Source organism: Xenopus laevis, chromosome 9_10L (assembly GCF_017654675.1).
Source record: "Xenopus laevis strain J_2021 chromosome 9_10L, Xenopus_laevis_v10.1, whole genome shotgun sequence".
In the NCBI taxonomy this organism is placed as follows: domain Eukaryota; kingdom Metazoa; phylum Chordata; class Amphibia; order Anura; family Pipidae; genus Xenopus; species Xenopus laevis.
In genome coordinates this window covers 109927354-109953786 of record NC_054387.1, presented here as the reverse complement: position 1 = coordinate 109953786, position 26433 = coordinate 109927354, and the positions used below count along the sequence as shown (strand labels likewise).

General features: G+C 40.2%; 1 protein-coding gene across 4 annotated transcripts in view; it reads left to right on the top strand.

Annotated features, from left to right (window-relative positions):
• The window catches only part of trrap.L (transformation/transcription domain-associated protein L homeolog), a 132337-nt gene that overhangs the window by 9218 nt on the left and 96686 nt on the right, over positions 1-26433 (top strand). For all 4 annotated transcript variants that reach the window (XM_041575843.1, XM_041575844.1, XM_041575846.1 and 1 more), the window contains exons 5-31: positions 109-213; positions 401-484; positions 615-671; positions 1486-1611; positions 2645-2722; positions 3172-3260; positions 4496-4592; positions 4686-4824; positions 5042-5120; positions 5212-5446; positions 5539-5866; positions 5957-6054; positions 6317-6511; positions 7962-8153; positions 8677-8842; positions 8924-9180; positions 11047-11247; positions 12268-12419; positions 16057-16256; positions 16836-17053; positions 17971-18168; positions 18272-18532; positions 18621-18782; positions 21205-21301; positions 21398-21519; positions 21785-21955; positions 22295-22363. In XM_041575843.1, coding sequence (XP_041431777.1) covers positions 109-213; positions 401-484; positions 615-671; positions 1486-1611; positions 2645-2722; positions 3172-3260; positions 4496-4592; positions 4686-4824; positions 5042-5120; positions 5212-5446; positions 5539-5866; positions 5957-6054; positions 6317-6511; positions 7962-8153; positions 8677-8842; positions 8924-9180; positions 11047-11247; positions 12268-12419; positions 16057-16256; positions 16836-17053; positions 17971-18168; positions 18272-18532; positions 18621-18782; positions 21205-21301; positions 21398-21519; positions 21785-21955; positions 22295-22363 — 4176 coding nt within the window. The remainder of the gene's footprint in view (positions 1-108; positions 214-400; positions 485-614; positions 672-1485; positions 1612-2644; positions 2723-3171; positions 3261-4495; positions 4593-4685; positions 4825-5041; positions 5121-5211; positions 5447-5538; positions 5867-5956; positions 6055-6316; positions 6512-7961; positions 8154-8676; positions 8843-8923; positions 9181-11046; positions 11248-12267; positions 12420-16056; positions 16257-16835; positions 17054-17970; positions 18169-18271; positions 18533-18620; positions 18783-21204; positions 21302-21397; positions 21520-21784; positions 21956-22294; positions 22364-26433) is intronic.

The window sequence follows — 26433 nt, the reverse complement described above, 5'->3', positions numbered from 1 at the left end:
CTGTCTTTTAACCTTGCCTCCTTTATTTACCAAGACCATGATCCCACTGACTTCGCTTCATGTCATAACATTATGCTTTACAGAGTCTTCTTTTGCCTTTCTTTCCAGCAATTACGGAAACTGGTCCTAGAAATAATCCACAGAATCCCCACCAATGAACACCTCCGGCCTCATACCAAAAACGTCCTCTCTGTAATGTTCCGCTTCCTTGAGGTATGTCCTTACAAACCTAAAAGAAGAAAGATTAATGGAATCTGAAATGTCCCTGCTTTTGTTGATTCATAACTCCTATGGGATGCTGGGCATTTTGACTTATTATGGGCAGCAGGATGTATTCCTGCGGGGTTGGGGTTGATAATTCAAATTCATTTAAAACTGAACTCTATCTTTCCATTGTTAGACTGAAAATGAAGAGAATGTATTGATCTGCCTGAGGATCATTATTGAGCTGCACAAACAATTCAGGCCACCCATTACTCAGGAGGTAAGCCAGGAGTGGGATCTTGGAGTAATCTTCTTACAAATGTTATTATTTTGAAGACACCCTAGGAGAGTGTGACTGTGTAAGCAACAGTACTGTTACAAGTTAGTAAAGATTTTCTTAATTTTTCTAGATCCATAATTTTCTGGACTTCGTCAGGCAGATTTATAAGGATCTTTCCAAAGTTGTGGTAAGTTTTCACATCTAGTTTCACTTTGTCATTTTTGATTATGGCAAGGAGTATGAAATGCAGTAATTAACATTTCCCAGTGTTATAACATTACGGGGGTTTATTTATTAAATCTCAAATTTCTCTCATATTTTTACTTATCCAAGCTCGACTAAACTCCCATCCATGATTTTATCAATAAAATAACTTGGGTCTGGAAAAGACTTGATAAAATTGAGCAAAATTTCGAATTGTATGAATTCTCCGGATTTGACTCCCGAATCGCTCAATCTTTTTTTTTTTGGTTATCCCCCATAAACCCTTAATTTTTTGGTTTATTGGTTGAAAACCAAAGCAGATCACGATATCTTCAAATTATAAAAGGGACATCTACCATTGACTTCTTCATGACCTTTGAAACTGCAGATTTTTGGATTCAGGCTTTTATAGCAGCTTTTCGGGCTATAATAAAACGTAAAAAGCTTTTTTCCTCTATAATATTGAAGTTTTTCCCCCAAAAACCTTGACCAAATAAAAATCGAGGCTTTGTAATAACCCCGCAAAAGAAACCAGTCTGCGACACTTTTGATCAGGACTTGAATGAGTTTTCTTGCCTTGGCTGAAAATATCGGGATTAGGGCCCTTCATTTTGAGGATTCAGCCGTGCTGGGGTTAATACACATTAGGCTTTAGGTATGGATAGCATTAATTCCTAAATGACCATGCATGATAGTTTTTGTAGAGATAATGTAGAAATGATTTCCTATTACACTTCCCCTTTTTTCAATTTTAAAGTAGTAATGTTAATCTTCTCATTGTGTCCTATGTATACAAGAACCGTTACTTTGAGAATCCTCCAGTAATTGCCGATAACACTGTTCCCACTCCTGAAATGGTTGGCATGATATCTACCATCGTGGTAAAAGTGAATCCAGAACGGGACGACAGTGAAACCAGAACTGTGAGTCTTACGTTTGGTGTCATTGGCAGGTGTTGGCATGAATATTAAATAAGGCAGATAATTATTAAATAAGGGCCTCCTAGGGCATGAAAAGGACAAAAATTGGTTCTCTGTAATCCCCTGAATGCAAAACTGATTCTGATATAGTTTTTTTGCATTGCCAGTTTATAACCCCATAATAATTGTTGGACTTGTACCCATAAAAATTTGCTTCCAGTGGGAAGCATCATGTTCATAGATGGACTGGAAAATATATGTATGTATACCCAATAGTGTGAGTCTTGTAACTGGGGTAGTTCAGAAATATAGGGATATATACCAAGTAATGGGAGTCTTTCGACACAGAAAACCATGTCAGGGGTCCAGAGCATTGAAATTACAAACGCTTAAATATGCCCCACCATGCTCGTATACCTGTCATCCTTGGAAGTGCTTAAAGGGCATGTAGAGTCTAAAATAGAATAAGGCTAGAAATGCTTCATTTTGTATACTAAATATAAACATGAACTTACTGCACCACAAGCCTAATCAAACAAATAATTTATGCCTTCAAAGTTGGCTACAGGGGGGGTCACCATCTTGTAACTTTGTTAAACATCTTTGCAAGACTAAGACTGTGCACATGCTCAGTGTGGTCTGGGCTGCTTAGGGATCGTCATAAACAAAGCTGCTTGAGTTCTGCATGGCTGGGAAGTAAGGTGGGGGTTCCCCCTGCTGTTCATAAGTATGATTGTTTCCCTGCTCAGCAGTTAGGGACCATCTGACAATTCCTATCCACAGCAGTAAATGAAGGGAGAATTTCACTGCATACAGTCAGGTTTCTTATAAAAACGGTAAACATTTTTTTATTAAAGTATATTGGAGATAGGTTTCTTTTTCATTAAAGAAAGTAAAAATGGGATTTTATTTTTTTGCCTTCATATGCCCTTTAACATGTGTTTGCTTGAAAGAAAGGCTGTATTATGTACCTGCGGAGTGTGGATGTGAAAAGCAGTTTGTTTGTTAGATACTGATGTAACTCTCATTTGTGCAGCACACTATTATTCCAAAGGGTTCCCTTTCCCTGAAGGTGCTGGCTGAGCTGCCCATCATAGTGGTTCTCATGTATCAGGTAAGGAACTTCATACATAATTTAGATATATAATTTCACACACCAGATGGGTATTTTTAATGGAATGATTTGCTGTAGAGCCAGTTTATTTGGTGAAATCTGCTTTAGAAGCAGGGCAAATCAGGATTTGTAGCAGTTGTGTTGTAGGCCTGGGCAAAACTTATGTTTTGGTGCCAGATATGGTATATTTTGATACAGAAATATAATTCCAATGAAATAGCCCTCTCTCACCATTAAGTTTATCGAGGGTCAGAGAGCACCAACATAGGGATATAATGCCCTTTAAATTGTTTGGAAACTTGCTTTACATTAATGTTCAAATATGGTTCCTTCCTACCAATAGAAACTTTATGGCAATGAAACCAGTTAATAACAAATATTAAACATAATGCATTGCAGACCACTCACTGTTAAAACTACTTCTGATGAATTGTTTCTCCTCCTTGCAGCTTTACAAATTAAATATTCACAACACGGTTTCAGAATTTGTGCCGCTGATAATGAGCACTATCATCACCCAAGTTTCTCCCAACGCCAGGTAAGGATGAACCCGGCAAATCCATATGTGCCGTATATAACTGAGCCACTAATTGTATAATTCTTATTGGGGCATAGAGCATTTTGGAGCTTTTAATATTGCTTGGCATCTGTATATTAAGTGATTTCTGATACTAGTGCCAGTTGGTTTGAAACCAGTGTCTCAGCCTTGTGATCCACTGTTAGAGGGGGAAGATGGTTGTGCAACTTCTACTCATATATACTAATGTCTAGGTCAAGAAGCTGCTGCATGAACAGCATTTTGCTTTCAGGAGGTCATGGTTATCTCCTTTTGCCTCTATCCAAAAGGCATTGCTGCTGCTTTTTGCTCCCGTGCCAAATCTATGTCTGTTGATTGTTGCCCCTGTTCTAAATCTATGAATGCTGCTTCTTTCTCTTCCCACCAAAACCACACTGGTATCTATAAGGGATGTTAATAAATATGAGACCTGAATTTTCCTGCTTTGTCAGATAGATAGATAGATAGATAGATAGAGTAGATAGAGTAAATAGATAGATAGAGTAAATAGATAACGTGGTAGATGGATAATGTGATGAATAACGTGATGGATAACGTGATAGATAGATATAGATAGATAGATAGATAGAGATACCGTGATAGATAGAGATACCGTGATAGATAGAGATACCGTGATAGATAGAGATACCGTGATAGATAGAGATACCGTGATAGATGAATAGAGATACCGTGATAGATGAATAGAGATACCGTGATAGATCTATAGAGATACCGTGATAGATCTATAGAGATACCGTGATAGATCTATAGAGATACCGTGATAGATCTATAGAGATACCGTGATAGATCTATAGAGATACCGTGATAGATCTATAGAGATACCGTGATAGATCTATAGAGATACCGTGATAGATCTATAGAGATACCGTGATAGATCTATAGAGATACCGTGATAGATCTTTAGAGATACCGTGATAGATGAATATAGATAGATAATGTGATAGATAGCGTGATGGATAGATAGCAGATAGCGTCATCGATCGATAGAAGCGTGATAGCTAGATAACTTTATCGATAATGTGATAGATAAGGTAAATAGATAACATGATAGATAAAGTAAATAGATAGATAAAGTGTAGGTATGAAATGCCTAAAGCTTGTGTGACCAAAAGAGCTCATGTTCATCAGGGTCTCATCACAGGAGTATAGACGGAACATTTCTAATGTAATTATCTTTGTCTTCTTTTCAATTATAGGCAGCATAAACTGTACAATAAGGAGCTCTATGCTGACTTCATTGCAGCTCAGATCAAAACATTATCGTTTTTGGCTTATATCATAAGGATTTACCAGGTAAGCTACAAGGGCAGTGATGGGAAACCAGGTGTAGGCTATGGTCATCACTTTGGTTTTTCTTTAAACTTTTTTCTTGTATTTATTTAATAGGATATTGTTGCTAAGCATTCCCAACAAATGGTGAAGGGCATGTTACAGCTTCTGACCAACTGCCCACCAGAGACGGCCCACCTGCGCAAGGAGCTCCTGATCGCAGCTAAGCACATTCTCAGCACAGATCTAAGAAGTCGTACGTATCTTGCTCTCTCACACACAGTATGATGCTAGTGTGTCTGACACTAATCTCTGTGTCCTTCCTCTTCAATTTCCTCCTATCAGATACCTAACCTAACTAAACCTGCTGTTCAGTCTTTGACTCTTATTTTCCAGGGCTGCACTAATGAAACCGTTTTTTACTCCACATACAGGCAGGTATAGCTAATAATTGTTCATTGCTCTAATTCTAGAATTCATACCATCTATGGATAAACTATTTGATGAGTCCATTCTGATCGGTTCTGGATATACTGCCCGGGAGACCCTAAGGTATAAATTCTAAATGTGCAACTGCTGGCTTGGCAATCATATCCCATGTGATCAATGGTGTCACCTCAGCCAATTATTTCTTTGTCAACAGGCCTCTGGCTTACAGCACATTAGCAGACCTTGTGCATCATGTCCGCCAGCACCTTCCCTTGAATGACTTGTCCCTCGCTGTCCAGCTGTTTGCCAAAAACATTGATGATGAGTCAATACCCAGCAGCATCCAGACCATGTCCTGCAAACTCTTACTCAACTTGGTCGACTGTATCCGCTCGAAAAGTGAACAGGAGAACGGGAATGGCCGTGATATTCTGATGAGAATGCTGGAGGTATTGATATTAGAAGTTGTAAGGCTGTTTTGGTAGTTATTTTTATTTCTTATCTCTTCATATTATATTTACGTTTACACCTTTTTTCTCAGGTGTTTGTTCTGAAGTTTCACACCATCGCCCGCTACCAGCTGTCAACAATTTTCAAGAAGTGCAAGCCCCAATCCGAACTTTGTGCCTCAGATGCTATTTTACCTACCGTACCAACTCCCGCCCCCACTACCCCGGGCAATGCGACCCCCGCTACCCCTGCAACTCCGCTCACACAGGTTTCACTTATGGTGTTTGATAAACAGGGGGAGAAAGACAAAGAAGACAAACAAACTTTTCAAGTCACAGACTGTCGCAGCTTGGTGAAAACGCTGGTGTGTGGAGTTAAGACCATCACATGGGGCATTACATCGTGCAAAGCCCCTGGAGGTAATGGTTAATATCAACCCCTGCCTGTTTTTTTACCTCATTGTCTCTTACCCCATCCCCTCACTTTGTATTCTGCTGTGTATTTTGCAGAGGCTCAGTTTGTGCCCAACAAGCAACTACAACCCAAAGAGACGCAGATTTATATCAAACTGGTGAAATACGCAATGCAAGCTTTGGATATTTATCAGGTACCCTCTCTTTTGTTTCTCACTACCATTATTTTTGTGTGATTGTAGATGGACCTCACTTATACAGAATGAATGTAATTTAGTCATTGTTCTGTATGTTTTGCTTTTGTTGGATCTTACAGTCCATAGTTGTTCTTGTTTTGCATAGCTTCCTTAGGTGACAAACAGTCATTATTATAGGTTCCTTTCTCTTTTACTATATAATTGCATATAGTTGTAGTCACCATCAGCGAATTGTAAAATTTGGACCTTTCTATGGCAGGTTCAGATAGCTGGGAACGGCCAAACCTACATTCGAGTAGCCAACTGCCAAACTGTGCGCATGAAAGAAGAGAAGGAGGTGCTGGAGCATTTTGCAGGTGTTTTCACTATGATGAATCCCTTGACCTTCAAAGAAATCTTTCAGACCACTGTTCCTTATATGGTGGAGAGAATATCCAAAAATTACGCACTGCAGGTATGTCATTTATATTTGGTTATTCTAACGCCCCAGATTCTCTGCTAACAACAGAGTTGGAGCAGCATGTTGCTCACCAACTCCTTGGATGTTGCTGTGGCCTCAAAGCAGGTGCTTGTTTTTGATTTCCGGGCTTGGAGGCAAGTTTTAGTTACATAAAACCAAGTGTTATGCAAGCAGGACCTCCTGTAGTCTGCCAGTCCACATAGGGGCTACCAAATAGCCAATCACAACACTTTTTCCATGCTTGTGTTGCTCCCTGACTATTTTAACATATAAAAAAGGTTGGGGACCCTTGATCTACACCCTTGAGCTAAACAGGGAAATTTAAGCAACTCCATGTTTGGCCCTTGAATGGTTCATAATTAGATTACCAGTATACAGCCCAACCTTCCCCTTTGTTGTGACTGTTTAGTTAACTGGAGTTCAGTATGCAGAGGGATTCTCTGTGAATTGGAAGGTGGCAAGCAGCTACAGTTTAATATAACAATGCTCCGCTTACTTGTGTGCAAGTATGGTGGTCCTACTTGGTTAGCATTTTCATTTATTCATTGTTGCACAACATTTGCCTGTGATTTGCTCTACTGTAGCCTTGTGTTATTGTACAGGCTATAAAATGCAAAGGTATAATTTCTTCTTTATATTTTAGAGATGCACCGAATCCACTATTTGGGATTCGGCGGAATCCTTGGTGAAAGAATCGGGCGAATATTGAATCCGAATTTGCATATGCAAATTCCCCTTTCCCTACCCACCCATAATTTACATATGCAAATTAGGATTCAGTTCGGCCAGGCACAAGGATTCAGCCATATCCGAATCCTGCTCAAAAAGGCCGAATCCTGGATTCAGTGCATCACTAGTATATTTATACCGCCCTCATATAAAATTCAACAAATGACCAAGTCTATTCAATAACTACTAGGTGTTTTAACTAGGGATGCACCGAATGCATCCCTAGTTAAAACACCTAGTAGTTATTGGATAGACTTGGTCATTTGTTGAATTTTATATGAGGGCGGTATAAATATACTAGACTGACTGAGTCGGCAGCTTATTGGCCTGTGTATGGAGGCCCCCGACGGGCTTCCCCGATCGAGATCTGGCCGAAAGTCGGCCAGATCTCGATCGGATGGGACTAAAAATCCCGTGGGATCGCGGCCGCACCTGTTCGTTGATGTGGTCCCACAATCCGACAGCCCGTTCGCTAGTATCCAATCGTTGGGCCCTAGGGCCCACGATCGGATTAGTCCGATATTGCCCACCTCAAGGTGGGCATATCGGAGGGAGATCCGCTCGTTTGGCGACATCTCTCCATGTATGCCCACCTTAAGCTGCCAGCCATATCCCTGCATGTAAAATCTGCTTGTGTAGGACTGTAATTGTTGCAGACGCCAGGCACCTGTGACTTCCCCTTGATTTGACTGGAACAAATCCTCTGTTTTGTCAGATCGTTGCCAACTCATTCTTGGCGAACCCCCAGACGTCTGCTCTCTTCGCTACGATCCTGGTGGAGTATTTGCTAGAACGGCTTCCAGAGATGGGTTCCAATGTCGAGCTTTCAAACTTGTACCTCAAGCTGTTCAAGCTAGTGTTTGGCTCAGTGTCTCTCTTTGCTGCCGATAATGAGCAAATGCTAAAGGTAAATCACTGGAATGAAGTTTCACAGCTACATATTCTTTTTAATTAGCAAATCAGAATTTACTCTGTTGGAATATTCCCCCCCTGCCGGCTTTGCTGCTGGCGAAACAAAAATGAAATTATGTTTGTCTTATTTTATTAGCATTCTTATTCTCTTAGGGTGGATTTAAAGGGAAAGGTCCATTTCAAACGAATATTTATTTATACAGCTTGAACAAAAGCCAAAGGGAGTCTGTACCTGTTGAATGCAAAACTCGGGTGCTGCCATTATTGTGGCTGAAATACTTTTGGACTAGTTCAGGCCTTACTCTAGTATTTTTATGAAGCGTTTCAGCTGGTCTTTTTTCCCCCACTCCCTTTTTAAAAATTAAAGCGGTTCCTGTTTGCTAGAAGCAGTGACCCCAGCTTTCTGAAAGACAAGTATTTAGATACCAATATGTAGAGAGTTGTTTTGTTTATTATGATTTTAGAGTTGCTAAATGTTGCATGACTTGTACAGCTGTGTGTGTTTTCTTTTGGTGCAGCCCCATTTGCACAAAATTGTGAACAGCTCGATGGAACTTGCACAGACAGCCAAGGAGCCCTACAATTATTTCCTGCTGCTGCGTGCCCTCTTCAGGTCAATTGGTGGTGGCAGCCATGATCTTCTGTATCAAGAGTTCCTGCCGCTGCTCCCAAATCTTCTGCAAGGTGAGTGGCCAGGACATGGTGTGCTCCTGCTTTTTTAGAAGTCCGCATGCACCTGGCTTCATTGGGTCTTTTCTCTTGCAGGGCTGAACATGCTACAGAGTGGCTTGCACAAGCAGCACATGAAGGATCTCTTTGTGGAACTGTGCCTCACTGTGCCTGTACGCTTAAGTTCCTTATTGCCTTACCTGCCTATGCTGATGGACCCCTTAGTGTCTGCTCTCAATGGCTCCCAGACATTAGTCAGCCAGGGACTCAGGACCTTGGAGCTTTGTGTGGACAATCTACAGCCTGACTTCCTTTATGATCACATTCAGCCTGTCCGTGCTGAACTTATGCAGGTACTGATTCGGCATCATCTTCTTTACTGGTGGTTCAGGTATAGGATCCATTATCCAGAAACCCGTTATGCAGAAAGCTCCGAATTGCATAAAGGCGGTCTCCCGCAGACTCCATTTTATCCATATAAAATAATATTTTTTTTTAATTATTTCCTTTTTCTCAAAACAGTAGCTTGTATTTGATCCAAACTAAGATATAATTAATCGTTATTGGAGGCAGAACCAGTCTATTGTTTATTTAATGTTTACATGATTTTCTAGTAGACTTAAAACATGAAGATCCAAATTACGTAAAGACCCGTTATCCGGAAAACCCCAGCTCCCAAGCATTCTAAATTACAGGTCCCATACCTGTTTGTTGGGGTTATTAGTTTGTCCTTCATTGTCTGTGTTTTTGTTTTAGGGCAAATGGCCTTGTTCACCTATAAATTATAGACGTATGTAAAGAGTGATATTGTGACAACTGGTCTATATTGTTTCATCTGTTTATATTTTTTAAATGATTTAGATTTATGTTTAGCGGCCTGCCAGTTTGCTATTTCAACATCTATCTGGTTGCTAGGGTCCAAGTTTCCCTAGCTGCTAAGTGGTGTGTGAATAGGAGAGGCCTGAAAAGAAATATAAGTACAGGTATGGGATCCGTTATCCGGAAAACCCGTATTACAGTAAGGCTGTCTAACATAGACTCTATCAAAATCAAATAATTCAGATTTTTTTTTTAAACTATCTTCTTTTTCTGTGTAATAATAAAACAGTAGCTTGTTCTTGATCCCAACTAAGATATAATTAATCCTTATTGGAAGCAAAACCAGCCTATTGGGTTTATTTAATGTTTAAATGATTTTCTTGTGGACTTAAGGTATGGAGATCCAAATTATGGAAAGATCCCTTATCCGGAAAACCCCAGGTCCCGAGCATTCTGGATAACATGTCCTATACCTGTACTGAAATATACAAAATATACAGGGGATAAACAGGGGGCCTGTTGATTATTGCCTACTGCCTAAAGCTACGATCTCATGGATAAGCAATAATAATAATAATAATAACATTAATAACAATAATAAGAAAATTGTAGCCTCACAAAACATTAATTTTTTTTTTTTTTTCTTCTGGGGTCAGTGACCCCATTATGAAAGCTGGAAAGAAGAAAAAGGCAAAAAATTCAAAAGCTATAAAAAATGAAGACCAATTAAAAAGTTGCTAAGATCAAGTCATTCTATAATGTACTAAAAGTCATCTTAAAGATGGATCACCCCTTTAAAGGAATTAGTGTCAGTTTTTTTTATATTGGTGGTGCATAAAGTTGTTATTTTCGGTCACATGTCTGATACGATTCAGAAAGATTTGTTTAGAGACAAGTGCCCTCCGTGTTCAAAAAGAGGATGACTTTTTCATTCTCCAAACAAGTAATTTTTATTTTGAAGTTATTTTCCCTTTTTGTATATTGATTTAGTTTTTTAGACTTTTAGACTTTTTTTCAGCTTTGGTTTTACTCTTTGCATCTGTTGTAATTAAATCAATAGACCCTGTAACCAACATTATAAGTAAAACACCCTGAGCTCATCTGCCAGTGGGTGGACTTAAGTACCACGGCCTGAATATTGGGCAAGACGACAATCTATATATGTTCTTAATCCAAAATCAATCCGTCCTTTTAGTCATCTATAAATCACTTTAACTTCCACAGTCCTACCAAAATACAATAGTCCACATATATTGATATTCTAGTCAAGCTTTGGTGCCGACATGGCCTTACCCTAAATGCTCCTTTGGAGTAGCTGAATCGAACAGACTTCTGAGCCTGTGCTGATTTGTATGAGTCATTGTGAAAAACCTAGAGCTAACGCGTTTCATTCTTCTCAGGCTTTGTGGCGAACGTTGCGCAATCCAGCAGACAGTATCTCCCATGTGGCCTACAGAGTCCTGGGGAAATTCGGAGGCAGTAACAGGAAGATGCTCAAGGAATCACAAAAGCTTCAGTATATAGTTACTGAAATTCAAGGGCCCAGCATCACAGTGGAGTTTACTGATTGCAAAGCCTCGATCCAGCTGCCAATGGAAAAGGTAATGCCTGTGTGTTTCATTCATAGCAAGGGATGGGTAACCCACAGCCCTCCAGTTCACTGGTTTTTGATGGACGAAATGCAAAGAGAAAAAAATATCAAGCAAAACTGCTCATGTTATCTCAATATTCTTAAAGGAGATCTAAACCCTAAAAATGAATATGGTTAAAAATGACGTTTTTTTTTTATATACTCATCTTATTTGCATGAGGCTAAAGTTTCAGCTTGTCAATAGCAGCAATGATCCAAGACTTCAAACTTGTCACAGGGGGTCACCATCTTGGAAAGTGTCTGTGACACTCACATGCTCAGTGGGCTCTGAGCTGCTGTTGAGCTAAACTTTAGGGGCAGTTACAAATTTACAAGCAGAAAATGAGGTTGGTCTGTAATATAAGATGAAGCTACAGGGCTGATAATTAAATTCTGATGCTAGTTGCACTGGTTTCTGTGCTGCCTTATAGTAATTATCTGTATTAATAAAAAATCAGCCTTATATTGGGACATTTCTATTCTATATACACATATTGTGAGTGGGTCCCTAAGATCAGTAAGTGACAGCAGCACAGAGCATGTGCAGTGAATCAGCAGAAAAGAAGATGAGGAGCTACTGGGGCATCTTTGGAGACACAGATCTTTACTGGTAAAGGACTGTGGTTGTCTTGGGCTGGTACAGAAGCCCAAATCATAATGTACAACATTTCTAGCTACTTCTTTAGTTAGGATTTATTTCTTCTTTAAATGGTATCAAGTATAAAAGTGACTGGAAATGGTAGACATTTGATTCATTATAGATTTTTTCTCAGCTTAAAATGACATTCACTTACCCATAATCTTCGTAGTCCACAATAATTTATTCATTTGCCTTTGACTTCTAGAGCTGTTGTGTTGCTTATTATGGAAAATGTCCTATTTTGTTATATTAGGAATGCCAGTTTACGGATTATAGTTGTTTTTGTGTTTCATCATAAATGCAGATGTTTTTCTTACCAGAAAGAAAACATGTTTTTTTTCCCCTGTGCAGGCCATTGAAACAGCCTTGGATTGTCTAAAAAGCGCAAACACTGAGCCCTACTACCGAAGGCAGGCCTGGGAGGTGATCAAATGTTTCCTGGTGACAATGATGAACTTAGATGACAATAAACATGCCTTGTACCAGCTGCTGGCACATCCCAAGTAAGGAAACCCTTGATAAATCCACTGTCCTGGAAGCAGTGTCATTTAGTGGCCATTGTTTTCAGGCAGGGCTTTTCTTTCTTTCTTTAATAGTTTTAACCTTGGTACCAATACTAGTTCTAGAATGTGTCTTTTATTAGGTTTTAATTCAGGTATGTGATCTGTTATCAGTAAACCCTGTAATCAGAAAGCTCCGAAATATGGGAAAGTCATCTCCCATAGACTCGGTTTTATCCAAATAATCCAGATTTTTTTAAAAATGATTTCATTTTTTTCTGTAATAATAAAACAGTACTTTGTTATTGATCCCAACTACGATATAATTAATCCTTATTGGAGGCAAAACAATCCTATTGGGTTTATTTATTTGTTTAAATTATTTTGGGCTTCTGTACCAGCCTAAGGCAACCAAGGCCATTTAGCAGGGATGATATGTGTCTCCAAAGATGCCCCAGTAGCTCCCCATCTTGTTTTCTGCTGATTCACTGCACATGCTCTGTGCTGCTGTCACTTACTGAGCTTAGGGACCCACTCACAATATACAGTACACATAGAATAGAAATGTCACAATATAAGGCTGATTAGTAATTAATACAGATAATTTACTACATGGCAGCACAGAAACCAGTGCTATTAGCATCAGAATTTAATAATCAGCCCTGTTGAATCAGCTTATACAACAGGCCAACCTCATTTTCTGCTGGATAATTTGCTACGACCCCTAAGCTTAGCTTCTCAACAGCTGCTCAGAGCCCACTGAGCATGTGAGTGTCGCAGACACTTTCCAAGATGGTGACCCCCTGTGACAAGTTTGAAGTCCTGGATCATTGCTGCTATTGACAAGCTGAAACTTTAGACTGGTGCAATAAGTTCAGTATATAAAACATGACATGTTTAGCCCTATTCATTTTTAGGGTTTAGTTCTCCTTTAAATTAGGAACAGTCAAACTATGTCAAGACCTGTTATCTGGTATACACCAGGTCCTGAGCATTCTGGATAATATGTTTCCCATTTAATAAAAAGGCTTCATGGCTTTTACAAGTAACAGAAAACAAAGCATTTCATGGGCCATGACTATTAAAGTCACAGGGCATGTTGGCTCTTCCCACTCACCCTCAATTTGCCACTTAGTTATTTACTGTCAACATAAGTCTGTTTCTCAGTGAGCATCAGAAGCCTATCCATATTCTCTCTCTCTCTCGCTCTCTCTCTCTCTCTCTCTCTCTCTCTCTCTCTCCCCCCCCCAAAGTAATGTTGCTCTAAGTCCTCTACCAGAGTTCCTGCCTTCATCTTAAAGGAAAACTATACCCCCCAAACAATGTAGGTCTCTATTAAAAGATACTGAGTAAAACAGCTCATGTGTAAAACCCTGCTTCATGTAAATGAACCATTATCATAATAATATACTTTTTTAGTAGTATGTGCCATTGGGTAATCATAAATAGAAAATTGCCATTTTAAAAAATAATGGCCGCCCCCTGAGATCGTAAGATTCACTGTGCACACATACAAACCACATGTAAGGTCACATGAGCCAATTAACAGACAGAGTTCTGCCTTTTGCTTCCTCACTTCTTCCTGTTACAGTTAGTGTTGTAGTATTTCTGGTCAGGTGATCTCTGAGGCAGCACAGATAGAGTCACGAAATGGTGGTTTAAGGCAAGAGATGTAAAAGGGCAATATTTATGTAAATATATATTCCAGTTTGGTAAGATTCTTTAATATGTCATTCAATTTGATATAAACTATCTGTTGCTTAAGTATTCATTTTGTGGGTATAGTTTTCCTTTAAACCTCATTGCCCTGGCGTGAGCATGCTCAGTTTGCTCCTCCCCCCTCCCTTCTCTACTGTAATCTGAGCAGGGAGAGACTCAGGCAGGAAGTGATGTCACACCACATTAATACTGCAGCTTCTAGCCTAAACAAACAGAGAGTTTCTAGAGTTTATTACTCGGGTATGGTAAAACATTCTACAGAATAAATATAGCATTCTAGCTTGCACTGTTGCAGCTAATCTATTGGCCATAAAATGCCTCTGTAGCTTTCCTTCTCCTTTAATCCTTATTGGAGGCAAAACTATTTTATTGGGTTTATTTAATGTTTTAAGTTGACTTAAGGTATGTTGATCCAAATTACAGAAAGATCCCTTATCTGGAAAACCCCAGGTCCTGAGCATTATGGATAATAGGACCCGTACCTGTATTTTATTCTTCATAGATATCTGCTAAACATCTCTTCTATTATATTTTAATCATTCAATATAGTCGCTTGCCTTTATCGCAAGTAGTCACCCTAGTCCAGTTTTTCTTTTCCATTGCTCAAGAGGACAGACTACTTCTTTTGTGGCTTTTCTGTTTGCAAGGAAGTGCTCTTATTGCGAGTATGTCACCCCCACTATGCAGTATGTAGCATTTGACTGCTGCCACTTGCTCTATGGACACCGTTTGGTATCCTTGATTTATGGGAATGGTCTGGTTTTAAGTTGATCTTCCCAATATTCCCTGATTTGGGCTTGGAAGGTTAAGTGCTTACATTGCTGCTGTTTTTGTAAATACACGGGTCGCTATGGACGGCACAAATTCACTTTTGATACTAAGCGGAGCTGCTCTTTTCTGAATCTTTCACGGCGAGAGGTGAATTCAACACATTTCCGATTCAACCTGTCAGCCAAGAAAAAGTACATTATTCCTAATGGCTGGGGCTTTGCTAAGGACAAGCAGCAGTAACGGTGGAACTTGTGCCCAGGGACTGTCTGAGCAAACATTGCCACCATCTGCTGCCTAAAATGAAACACTTCTTGCAGCCGGCTAAATGCGCTCATAAATCCCTTTATAATGGCCAATCTAAGGGAAAAAAAAGCAGAAAACACATCAGTAAAATGTGTTTTTGTTTAGGACTTGATATCCCCCTGTCAATGCTCTGCTGTGGCATTATGGAGGTGGGTGATAAGTGACTAGCACTTTCCTATTATGTTCATCGTAGGGATTGTACCGCAATACTTCTGCTTTGTGATGGCAAAGATTGTTTCAGGGGAGGAATTATGGAGAAAGAATGGTTTTATTTTCTCTTGATCAAGTAGTGTGGAGATTTAATAAAGCCGTTATGCATTTAAGATTCTCTTTGAACATTGCTGCACCGGGTGAGTTTCCAGTGGCAATGAAATGTTAGTGGTAATCACCCATAATGTTGGCCATTAAGACCGACCCACAACAGACCCCCAAGAGCGAGCTGGACAAGTAAATTCCAGGCAGGATACACGGTTATCATCCAATATGGTCGAATGACTTGTATTTGGGCAAAGAAAAGTTATAAATCGGAAAAATTCTAACTTCTTGATAGCCCTAATTGTTGTATATTTTTGAAAGATATTTTAATTGCTTCTATACATTAAGTCTTTTCACGTGTAAATGTCTATCTGTTCAAAGAAGAACTCCTTTTATATGTTAGGTCCCCTGTTAGATTGGCCCAGCCATCATGGTTTAGGCTAATGGGTGACGGCATGAAAATAATCTGTATAAGATGGATCAGACCTGTCTCAGATAGGGCCACGGTTAACTGATTTGTAGGTAAAATGTATGGCCCCTATACTTGGAAATAAAAGCTTAGGCTTCCTTGTGATACCTTGTTCCTTTGCAGTTTCACAGAGAAGTCCATCCCCAGCATCATTATTTCACATCGATACAAAGCTCAGGATACCCCAGGCCGGAAAACTTTTGAGCAGGCATTAACTGGAGCCTTTATGTCTGCTGTGATCAAGGACCTGCGCCCAAGTGCTCTCCCTTTTGTAGCCAGCTTGATTAGACATTACACCATGGTAGCGGTCGCCCAGCAATGTGGTGAGTAGCTTTTCCTTCCATATCATGGTATTAACGGCTTTCTACTACAGGAATGGGATCCTTTGTCCAGAAAGCTATACATCATGGAAAGGACATCTCCCGTAGACTCTGTTTTATCCATATAAAACAAATTTCCTTTTTCTCTGTAGTAATTAAACAGTACTTTGTATTATTATGCCTCCAGGTATAATTAATACTTATTGGAGGCCAATCCAGCCTATTTGGTTTATTTAATGGTAAAGGATTTTCTAGTAGACTTAAGTTAGGAAGAACCAAATTACGGAAAGATCTGTTGTCCTGAGCATTCTTGATAACCGGTCCCAGACCTGTATTATAAAATGTATTGGATTGATAGCATGTGATATGATTGACAGTGTTGCGTTGTACATATGGACACACCAACTGAATGATGTATGGTTTACGTGCAAAACTCCAAAAGTGACGCGAGACTTTGTATGTAGAACTGCCAAGAAGAACACTTTAGATATCTGAGTAATGAAAACAAGCAGAAATACTAGAATGTTATTCTTAATATTATCCGGAAGGGAAATCTGAATTTGGCTGTTTTCTTTGTCCCAGGCCCTTTCCTTCTGCAGTGCTTCCAGGTTGGAAACCAGCCAAGCACATCCATGTTTCATAGCGAAGAAAATGGCTCCAAGGGAATGGACCCACTGGTGCTCATTGATGCCATAGCAATATGCATGGCCTATGAGGAGAAGGAGCTTTGCAAGATAGGAGAAGTGGCCTTGGCTGTGATATTTGATGTTGCCAGTATCATTCTGGGATCAAAGGAAAGGGTAATTATATACGTGCTTTTATATCCGTATGTACTGCAGATCTCACAGTTCAACCCGAATGCTGAATGAGCAGCATATCTTAAGATGAACATGTTGCTCATCAAAGTGTTGGTATAGCCTCAGATTTGGAACGATTGAATGCCACCATTCTTTGATAGCTCTCGGTTGCTCAAGCAAGTGCATGCTTTAAAGGGATTCTGTCATGATTTTTATGGTGTAGTTTTTATTTCTAAATTACACTGTTTACACTGCAAAAAAATTCACTCTACAATATAAAATGTCATTCCTGAACCAGCAAGTGTGTTTTTTTAGTTGTAATATTTGTGTGTAGGTGCCATCTCAGGTATTTTGCCTGGTCATGTGGTTTCAGAAAGAACCAGCACTTTAGGATGGAACTGCTTTCTGACAGGCTGTTGTTTCTCCAATGCAATGTAACTGAATGTGTCCCAGTGGGACCTGGATTTTACTATTGAGTGTCGTTCTTAGATCTACCAGGCAGCTGTTATCTTGTGTTGGGGAGCCGTTATCTGGTCACCTTCCCATTGTTCTGTTGTTAGGCTGCTGGGGGGTTAAAAGGAGGGGGGGTGATATCGCTCCAACTTACAGTACAGCAGTAAAGAGTGACTGAAGTTTATCAGAGCACAAGTCACATGACAGGGGGCAGCTGGAGAACTGACAATAAAAAAATCTGTTTGCTTTTTTAAGAAACGGAGTTCAGTGCAGAATTCTGATGGAGCAGCACTATTAACTGATATATTTTGAAACACTTGGCTGAAATGTAGCTTTCTCCCAGGATGCATAAGGGCTGTTATATAAGCAGCAGGAACAGGCATTTTAGCGTTAACAGCCATCGCATTAAGCATTTAATTAAACTGTTTATCATTTTATAAAAGGGAGTGGTTTATTTTATTTTTCAGGCTTGCCAGCTACCTCTGTTCTCCTACATTGTGGAACGTCTCTGTGCTTGCTGCTACGAGCAGGCTTGGTATGCAAAGCTAGGTGGTGTGGTTTCTATTAAGTTCCTAATGGAACGCCTTCCCCTCATTTGGGTTCTTCAGAACCAGCAGACGTTCCTCAAGGCCTTGCTTTTCGTCATGATGGACTTAACCGGAGAGGTAAGTAGTGGGTATCCTCTGCGTGTCATTACGGCAGCATATGTAAAACAGATGCTACGTCATATTTTGCTTTATCACTCACTCTAACTGACTGTTGTTGTAGGTTTCTAATGGAGCAGTGGCAATGGCTAAGACTACTCTGGAGCAACTTTTGATCCGCTGTGCAACCCCACTCAAGGATGAGGAGAAAACGGAGGACATAGAGAATGCCCACAAGAAATCCTTCCACCTGGTAACACACGATTTGGTTCGGGAAGTGACATCTCCAAACCCCACCGTGAGAAAACAAGCCATGCACTCGCTGCAAGTCCTGGCACAGGTGACTGGAAAAGGGGTCACCATGATCATGGAGCCTCATAAAGAGGTAAGATGTGTGATTGGACGTCTATGACCATGTGGTTTGTTTCTACATTGAAAAAATCTTCATCCATTCCACTAACTTCTCTATCTAGGTCTTGCAGGACATGGTTCCACCAAAGAAGCATTTGCTCCGTCATCAGCCAGCAAACGCTCAGATCGGTCTCATGGAAGGTAACACCTTCTGCACGACTCTTCAGCCCAGACTGTTCACCATGGACCTCAATGTTGTCGAACACAAAGTCTTTTATTCAGAGGTATTTCTGCCCATTTTTAATGCATCTATTTAAAGTGGACCTGTCACCTACACATAAAAAACTGCATAATGAAAGTCCTTTCCAAATTAAATATGGAACCCCCAAAAAATTTTTCATTAAAACATCCATACCTGTTCTAAAGGTGTTTAAATATCTAAACTGTCAATCAAATATCACCTGCCCCGCCTCTATGCCCGTGGCATAGAGGAGGGGCAGTCAATTACTTTCACTTTCCATTCAGCACTTCCTAGATGTCACTGCTCTCCTCACATTCCCCCTTCCCTCCTCAGGCTCTATAATTGTGTAGGGCACTGCACATGGACATCAGGTCCCCCATTCTGGTGCATACACAAGATTTTGGGGTGATGCACAATTTCCCTTAATAACCGTGTCCACAAAATGGCTGCTGCCTGCTTGCTGTGATTGTATAATTCCAAAACAGAAGGAAACAAAATTTAAATAATAAATACAGTGTAAGTAAAGTTTATTTTGCTCAACTAACATGATAGAAAAGAATTTGAAATTATTTCTTAGGGTGACAGGTCCCCTTTAAAGCAGTTGGGTTTTGAGTTATATTTTAGATATATCTCCTGCAGCCTCGTATAATGTACTTCTCTCCAGGTACATTTATTGAGGCAGGTTTTGTGACCCTCTGCATTCCTGCAACAGAATTTAGCTTCACAGTGTTTGAATAGTTTAGACCTGTAAGAATCAACATTTTCTCAATAACTGTAAATTAACATGGCCATAAGAACTGTAGGGGTGGTAGTAGTGATTTCTGCCATTATGCCTTCAGCCAAAATCAGAGGTAATATCTAATTTTGTTCTAGATAAGATGTACTTTGTTGTCTTCTTAATGTGTTTTTTTTAATGAAATGTTCTTTAATGTGTATATAACCGGTTTCAACTTTTATTTTTGTGATGTTCCCACCTTTTTGGGAAAAAAATGAATATGCAGTTTTATTATGTTCCTGCTGCTAACAGTGTGTGATTGCTCCAACACATTCATTGGCAGAAGTGCAATGTTTATTTTATTGTAGCTGTGGCTTGCTAAAAATAAAAGAATCAATAAGCAATTTAACCTAGTGCTTTCCTCACCCTACTGGGTGACGCAGAAGTCTTCCACTTGGAGGCAGCACAGCTGAAGACAATCTATTCGATCAAAAAAGGACCTATTCGCCCAAAAAAACCCTTCGACTTAATTTCGGTTGGTCTTTTTGAATTTGAATTTTGATGTTTTTCAAATTCGAAATTCGACCCTTGATAAATATTCCCCTAAGGGTTAAGGCGCACGGGGAGATTTAGTCGCCCATCGACTAATCGCCTCTTCTTCTGGGCGCCAATGTCACCGATCTGCCTTCCCGTCGGCTATAATGAGAAATCGACCAGCGGGATGGCACTTGCGGTGATTTGTTTTCCGAAGTCGCCCGAAATTTCCTTGTGAGGCAACTTCGGCCGAATTCAGAAAACAAATCGCAGCGAAGGTTGGGGAAAGCAGTTCGGGGAGATTGTCGCCCCGAAAAAGAGGCAATTTGACGATGGGGCGACTAATATCCCCGTGTGCCCTTAACCTAAGGCAGGGGTCCCAAACCTTTTTCACCCATGAGCCACATTCAATTTTAAAAAGAGTTGGGGAGCAACACAAGCACAAAAAATGTTCCTGGGAGGTGCCAAATAAGGGCTGTAATTGGCTATTGGTAGCACCTATGTGGACTGCCAGCCTACAGGAGGCTCTGTTTGGCAGTACACCTGGTTTTTATACAACCAAAACTTGCCTCCAAGCCTGGAATTCAAATATAAGCACCTGCTTTGAGGCCACTGTGAGCAACATCCAAGGGGTTGGGGAGCAACATGTTGCACACGAGCTACTGGTTGGGGATCACTGCCCTAAGGGATACCTCCTCTGCTGAAGGTCATGGTTTCGTTAGGCTGCTTCCAATAGGATTAAACTTAGATTTTATGATTATGTTATTGCTTTTGATGGCTGAAAGTGTAAATACAACAACAGGAGGTGTTATATCCTTCCTACAGTAGGGCAAACTTACCAATAAATGTACAGCCGGGACAGAAGGATAAGGAAATGGCTTTCAGGTTTCTGCAGGGTCATCTTTTTTTCTGTCATATGGAACGGAAACATTAAAACCATAAGCTTAGAAGGAGGGGGGATAGACAGTCACAGCACTGCAGTCACACGAGCAAAACCCACTAACTCTAGCAATTAGTTAATAGTTAAATGACAGAGAGGGAAACAAATAGGAAAGTATGTGAAATCATCACTGTCTCATGTAACCAGGTAATGAGAGAAGAATATTGATTTATTTAAATGCCAATTTGCCTAGAATATTGTGCCTAGAATATCTTGCCTTGGGGTTGTGCTAGCTGGGAGGGTAATTCATCTGTCCACTGTTCTTGTGTTTTACAGCTCTTAAACCTGTGTGAAGCCGAAGATGCCACACTAATGAAGCTTCCCTGCTACAAAAGCCTTTCTTCCTTAGTGCCGCTGCGGATCGCTGCTCTGAGTAAGCACCCAGGATCAATTCCCATGGGAAAAATATTGGCTGATTCTGAATTCCATGCTTCACTAACCCAAATAATTTTTCTTTTTAAACATACAGATGCCTTAGCAGCTTGCAACTACTTGCCACAATCCAGAGAGAAAATCATTGCTGCCCTGTTTAAAGCACTCAATTCAACCAACAATGAGTTGCAGGAGGCTGGAGAAGCTTGCATGCGCAAGGTGAGCAAATGTTCCTCTGTTTGCAGTACCTGTCATTGTCCCAAACAAGTGAATTTCATGATGAGGAATGCTTGCTATGGATTCCGGGAACTGTAGTCAAGTCATAGTTTCTAGCTCTCCTGGGTAAAGGTTTATCAACCAAAATGATTGTCAACAAGATGGTCCTTGAAGCATTATTATATAGTAATATGTATTATAATGCTACAAGGAACAGCCAGTTGACAATCCTTTTATGATTTGTCATTGTTTTATTGTACTCTTGCAGTTTTTGGAAGGAGCTACCATAGAGGTTGACCAGATCCACACCCACATGAGGCCTCTCTTAATGATGCTGGGAGACTTCCGCAGCCTGACTCTGAATGTTGTTAACCGATTGACCTCCGTCACCCGGCTGTTCCCAAACTCCTTCAATGATAAATTCTGCGATCAGATGATGGTAAGAGATTATGCACCAATCTCAAGCAATGTGCAACTTAACGCTAGCTAGATATTGAATTACAGCTTCCAGCAGCGAATGTAAAGGGAAGGTGCTGAGGTTCAGTTTCGGCTTCAGAAATATTCATTGGCATGAGATCATATCAATACATATATATTACTGCTCAGGTGTCCAGTGTTGGTAAATGAGCCTGATAATTCCACATAACACTGAATATCATAGGGAGAGATGGATGTAGTAGGAGCATGTGATTGGCTGATGGATACACAGACAGAGAAAAGATGGCTGGTATTGAGCTTCCTTGTCCTAACCTCAAGTGATTCTCCTTGTCTCTTTCAGCAACACCTGCGCAAGTGGATGGAAGTGGTGGTTATGACACACAAAGGAGGCCAGAGGAGCGAGGGGAATGTAAGTTGGACTCCTGCTGCTGTACTTTGTACTGCTTGACCCTCCCCTTCATTATACACACTGGAGATTGGCCCGATTTAAGTTCCAATTAATAAGGGTTTATTGTTTCTACTAATAAAGCACTTCCTCCTGAGAGATGCAGTTTTATTTCGCCACTAATGAAAGGGAGAATAGCAGTCGGATCATAATTTTCACAGGGAGACCACTTCATAAACATTAGTACATTGATAGAATGATAGACACGTTGCTCACTTATTAGTCTCGGCTCCCTGCCTTAAAACCCAGGAGTCACATTACAACGCTATCCTCTGGAATTGACGATATTTATCCCCAGAAGAACAGCAACACCATTTGTATTACATCAAATAAAGCATTTGTAGCACCAAATGTGAGTGGGGGGAGCTTATTTCAGATGACACAGGCCTCAAGAAGCGCCCCTTATTTATAAGTCTTAGCCTATAGCCACTCTGAAAACCTTCAAATCCATACAGAATGTGTCAACAATCCCATGAGGCCTAATTTCAAATGCTTGTCCCTTTCCATTCCTACCTTTGTAAATCTTCACTTGCTTTTCTAATACTATAGTATTCATTGCATTACTGTAAGGGCCCTTAACATTCATTGGAATTACAGCATGTAAAATACACAGTCTATGCAGTGATCCCGAATAATCGCCCTTAAATGTTAAAAGAAGTTATTTTTGAGCGAGTACCCGTGTCGGCTCCCTAAAACTTGCAGATCCACTCTAGAAGCTGCTGCCGATTTAAGGGGGTAATCTGCAACCATTGATTCTCCATTTGTTGCTGAATTCAGTTCAATGAGTTACAGCCAATGAGCATTGCAGCTGAGCAGTACTTGGAGAGCAAAAAGGTTAAAGTCATTGATCTAAGCTCAGTGATCCCCAACTAGTAGCTCTTGAGCAACATGTTGCTCCCCAACCCCTTGTATGTTGCTCACAGTGGCCTCAAAGCAGGTGCTTATGTTTGAATTCCAGGCTTAGAGGCAAGTTTTGGTTGCATAAAAACCAGGTGCACTACCAAACAGAGACTCCTGTAGACTGCCAGTCTACATAGGGGTTACCAATAGCTAATCACATCCCTTATATGGCACCTCCCATGAACATTTTTTGTGCTTGTGTTGCTCTCAACTCTTTTTAAAATTGAATGTGGCTCATGGATGAAAAAAGTTGGAGACCCCTTGATCTAAGGTAACACAAAACAGATTAGGGAGCCCTTTTAGCAGTCTGAGTGCCATCCTTTGAAGGGCCATATGCTCTTCAAGGACCTTCACCTGGACAGCCTTGCTCTGTGGTATCCAATCAGTGAATGCTGCATTTATGTTTTTGCTTTTTAGCAAAAGGGGCTTTGGCCATCCTTTGAAGGGCCACTTGCTCTCCAAGGATCTCCAGCTGGACAACTTTGCTCTTTGCTGTCCTGTCAGTGACTACTGCCCTTATGCCTTTGATTTTTAGCAAAACTATATTTGAATCAGTTAATTTAATTTGAATAGCTAAAGGGGAAGCAGCAAAGGTTTAGGAATATCTGAATATGAACAAGATGTGCATAACTTGCCAAGCTTTGAACAAGTGCTTTTAAATACTCAAGTAGTTTGTCCATAAGCCTTGCCCCTATCTGTTGCGGATTGTCCAGCCATGGAGCTTAGAATACATGCACTGCTTGCGTGCTTTCATTGCTTGCTCTTCACAGCACAGTTGTAGCTAGTTTATAAACACTTCTAAACACGAAACCGCTTGGTGCCGACTAGAGAATATTAAAATGGCCTTTTATTTTCTCTTATAAGATGCCAAATGGTCCTTTTTCCAATCATTTTTCGCTATTTCACGGGCTAGCTAGAAATAGCTCAGAAGTTGTTTTTACAGCAAAGCAAGGTTCCTCATTATAAGTGAGCAAATGTAATCTTCAGGATCACTTCTGGGAAGCAGGTGTAGGGCTGCTAGGACCTTTAATGTTTGCACAGCTGCATTACATTGGACTGTGGATCATGGAGTATTAAAGAGCTTCAACAATGCACATACCATTCAGTCACAGAAAGGTGTTTGGCCAAGATTTTACAGTTCACTTTATTTTCTCCTTAAAGCCCCAGAAAAGGAAATGATGTTGAATGTCCGAAATCTAGTTTATTTGTCTTTCCTTCATCCTTAGCAATTCATCAAGGGCTGTTTGTCTGTCTGTGTATATCCAATTGTAGTTCCTTAGCCATGTTTGTAGAATATGCGTCTTGTATACAAATGTTTAGACAAGAGTATGTATAAATGTGTGTTTTATTTCTAATGGGAATTTTTTTCCCCATTCACTCAGTAGCTATTAGTAAGCGGTGGCTCTTTTTTATGTTTCTCCATTACTTGTGTGCATTCATTTTCTTGTACTGTTAGACAAGCTTTGCTTGAGAAACGTATTTAAACAGAGGAGGAAGAGTGTCCAAGATTTGGCTGAACTTCTACTTATAACTTGGGTTATTTGTCCTTTTTAGTGCTAAGGTGCTCCTGCTAAGTATCAGGGTTTCCCAGTCTCCCTGCAGGGGGAGCTTCAGCACAGCAAATACTGGTTTATCCTCATGCAGCTCATGCATTCAGAATCAAATTCGCTATATATCTATCATGTTGTTTATCTGCCTCAAAGGCATTTGCCTTAGGCTGGCCTCACATAATAGATGCACACATTTTTTAAATATCATCATTATCTCTGCCCCATTGATTTTAGTGTAATAAAAAAAAAATCTGTGGGTTTTCCCAAAAGGGACTTCTACATTTCTATGGCTGAGCGGCAACTTATGGCACTGTGTAATGCAGGGAGTTGTAGTGGGGCTTGATGTCCCTGAGTCTGGTGATATTAAGCAGTCTGCTCTGCTGTTTATCTTACTTATGAGGTTGTACATTTCCTACAGCTAAGTATTTAATAATGACTGATGGAGAGAAAAGGCTAGCATATATATCCTGGATTTGTTGCATCCCTAATTTAGATAGATAGATATAGAGATATATAGATATAGATAGATATAGAGAGAGAGAGTGATATTTATAGATAGATATTGATAGAGAGAGCCCTTTTTCAGCAGGATTCCAATATGCAAATTAGGGGCATGGAGGGAGATGGCATGACTTTTTGTCACAAAACAAGTAAGTAAAAAATGTTTTCCCCTTCCCACACCTAATTTCCATATGCAAATTTGGTTCGGTATTCGGCCGAATCTTGTGTGTGTTTTTAGGTTCAGACAAAATCTGGAATCTGAGAAGTAACTTGCAGCATAGCAATTAACCTTTAACCTCCTCTGTTCTTCCCCCTTGGAAAAAACTCTGAGGCACAGGGCTTGCCAAACTATGTGGTTGGACTCCCTAAATTGGACCAGCTGGAAAGTCAGTTAGGGAGGTGCAAGGGGTAAATTCACTGCTCTAAATATTCCTGGGGCAGGGTGGCTATTAAGGCAAGTTTTGAGCTAAAGGGGGGTGGTTATAGCATATAGTTGGACTGTAAAAGTAGAGCTCTCCATTAATGCAGTGACATGGCACAGGGATGTACAAGATGATCATGGACTGTCACTAGGCCTGTCTGGCTATTTTTGGTTTATATCCACATACTGTGGACTGGAATTAGTGAGAGACAATCAGATTTAAGTACCATAGCGGTGTCACCACTACTTTCCAAGGAAATCAAGCCTCAGGAAGGCACACTGGAAATATGTACCTCCATTGACTTTCATGGTAATCCCCTGCTGGTGCACTCGTGGGTCCGGCGATTATTGCTTGGGAAGGCAGTGAGTGTTTCTGAACGGTAATCAAATGGCCTGTGTGTGCACCAGCAGGTTGTTACCATTAAATTCAATTCTGTAACACCAAAACATTTAAGTGTTTTAAAGGAATTACAATATAACACTGATAAAACTGGTGTTTTTGCTTCAGAAACACAACTATAGTTTATATAATCAAGCTGCTGTGTAGCCAAGGGGACGACACGATAACAGGGTCTGAAGGATCCCATTGTATACTACAGAGCTTATCTGTTATCAGTTGTGTATCTTGTGCTTTTTTTTCCTTTTTCAGCTTTGAATGGCTG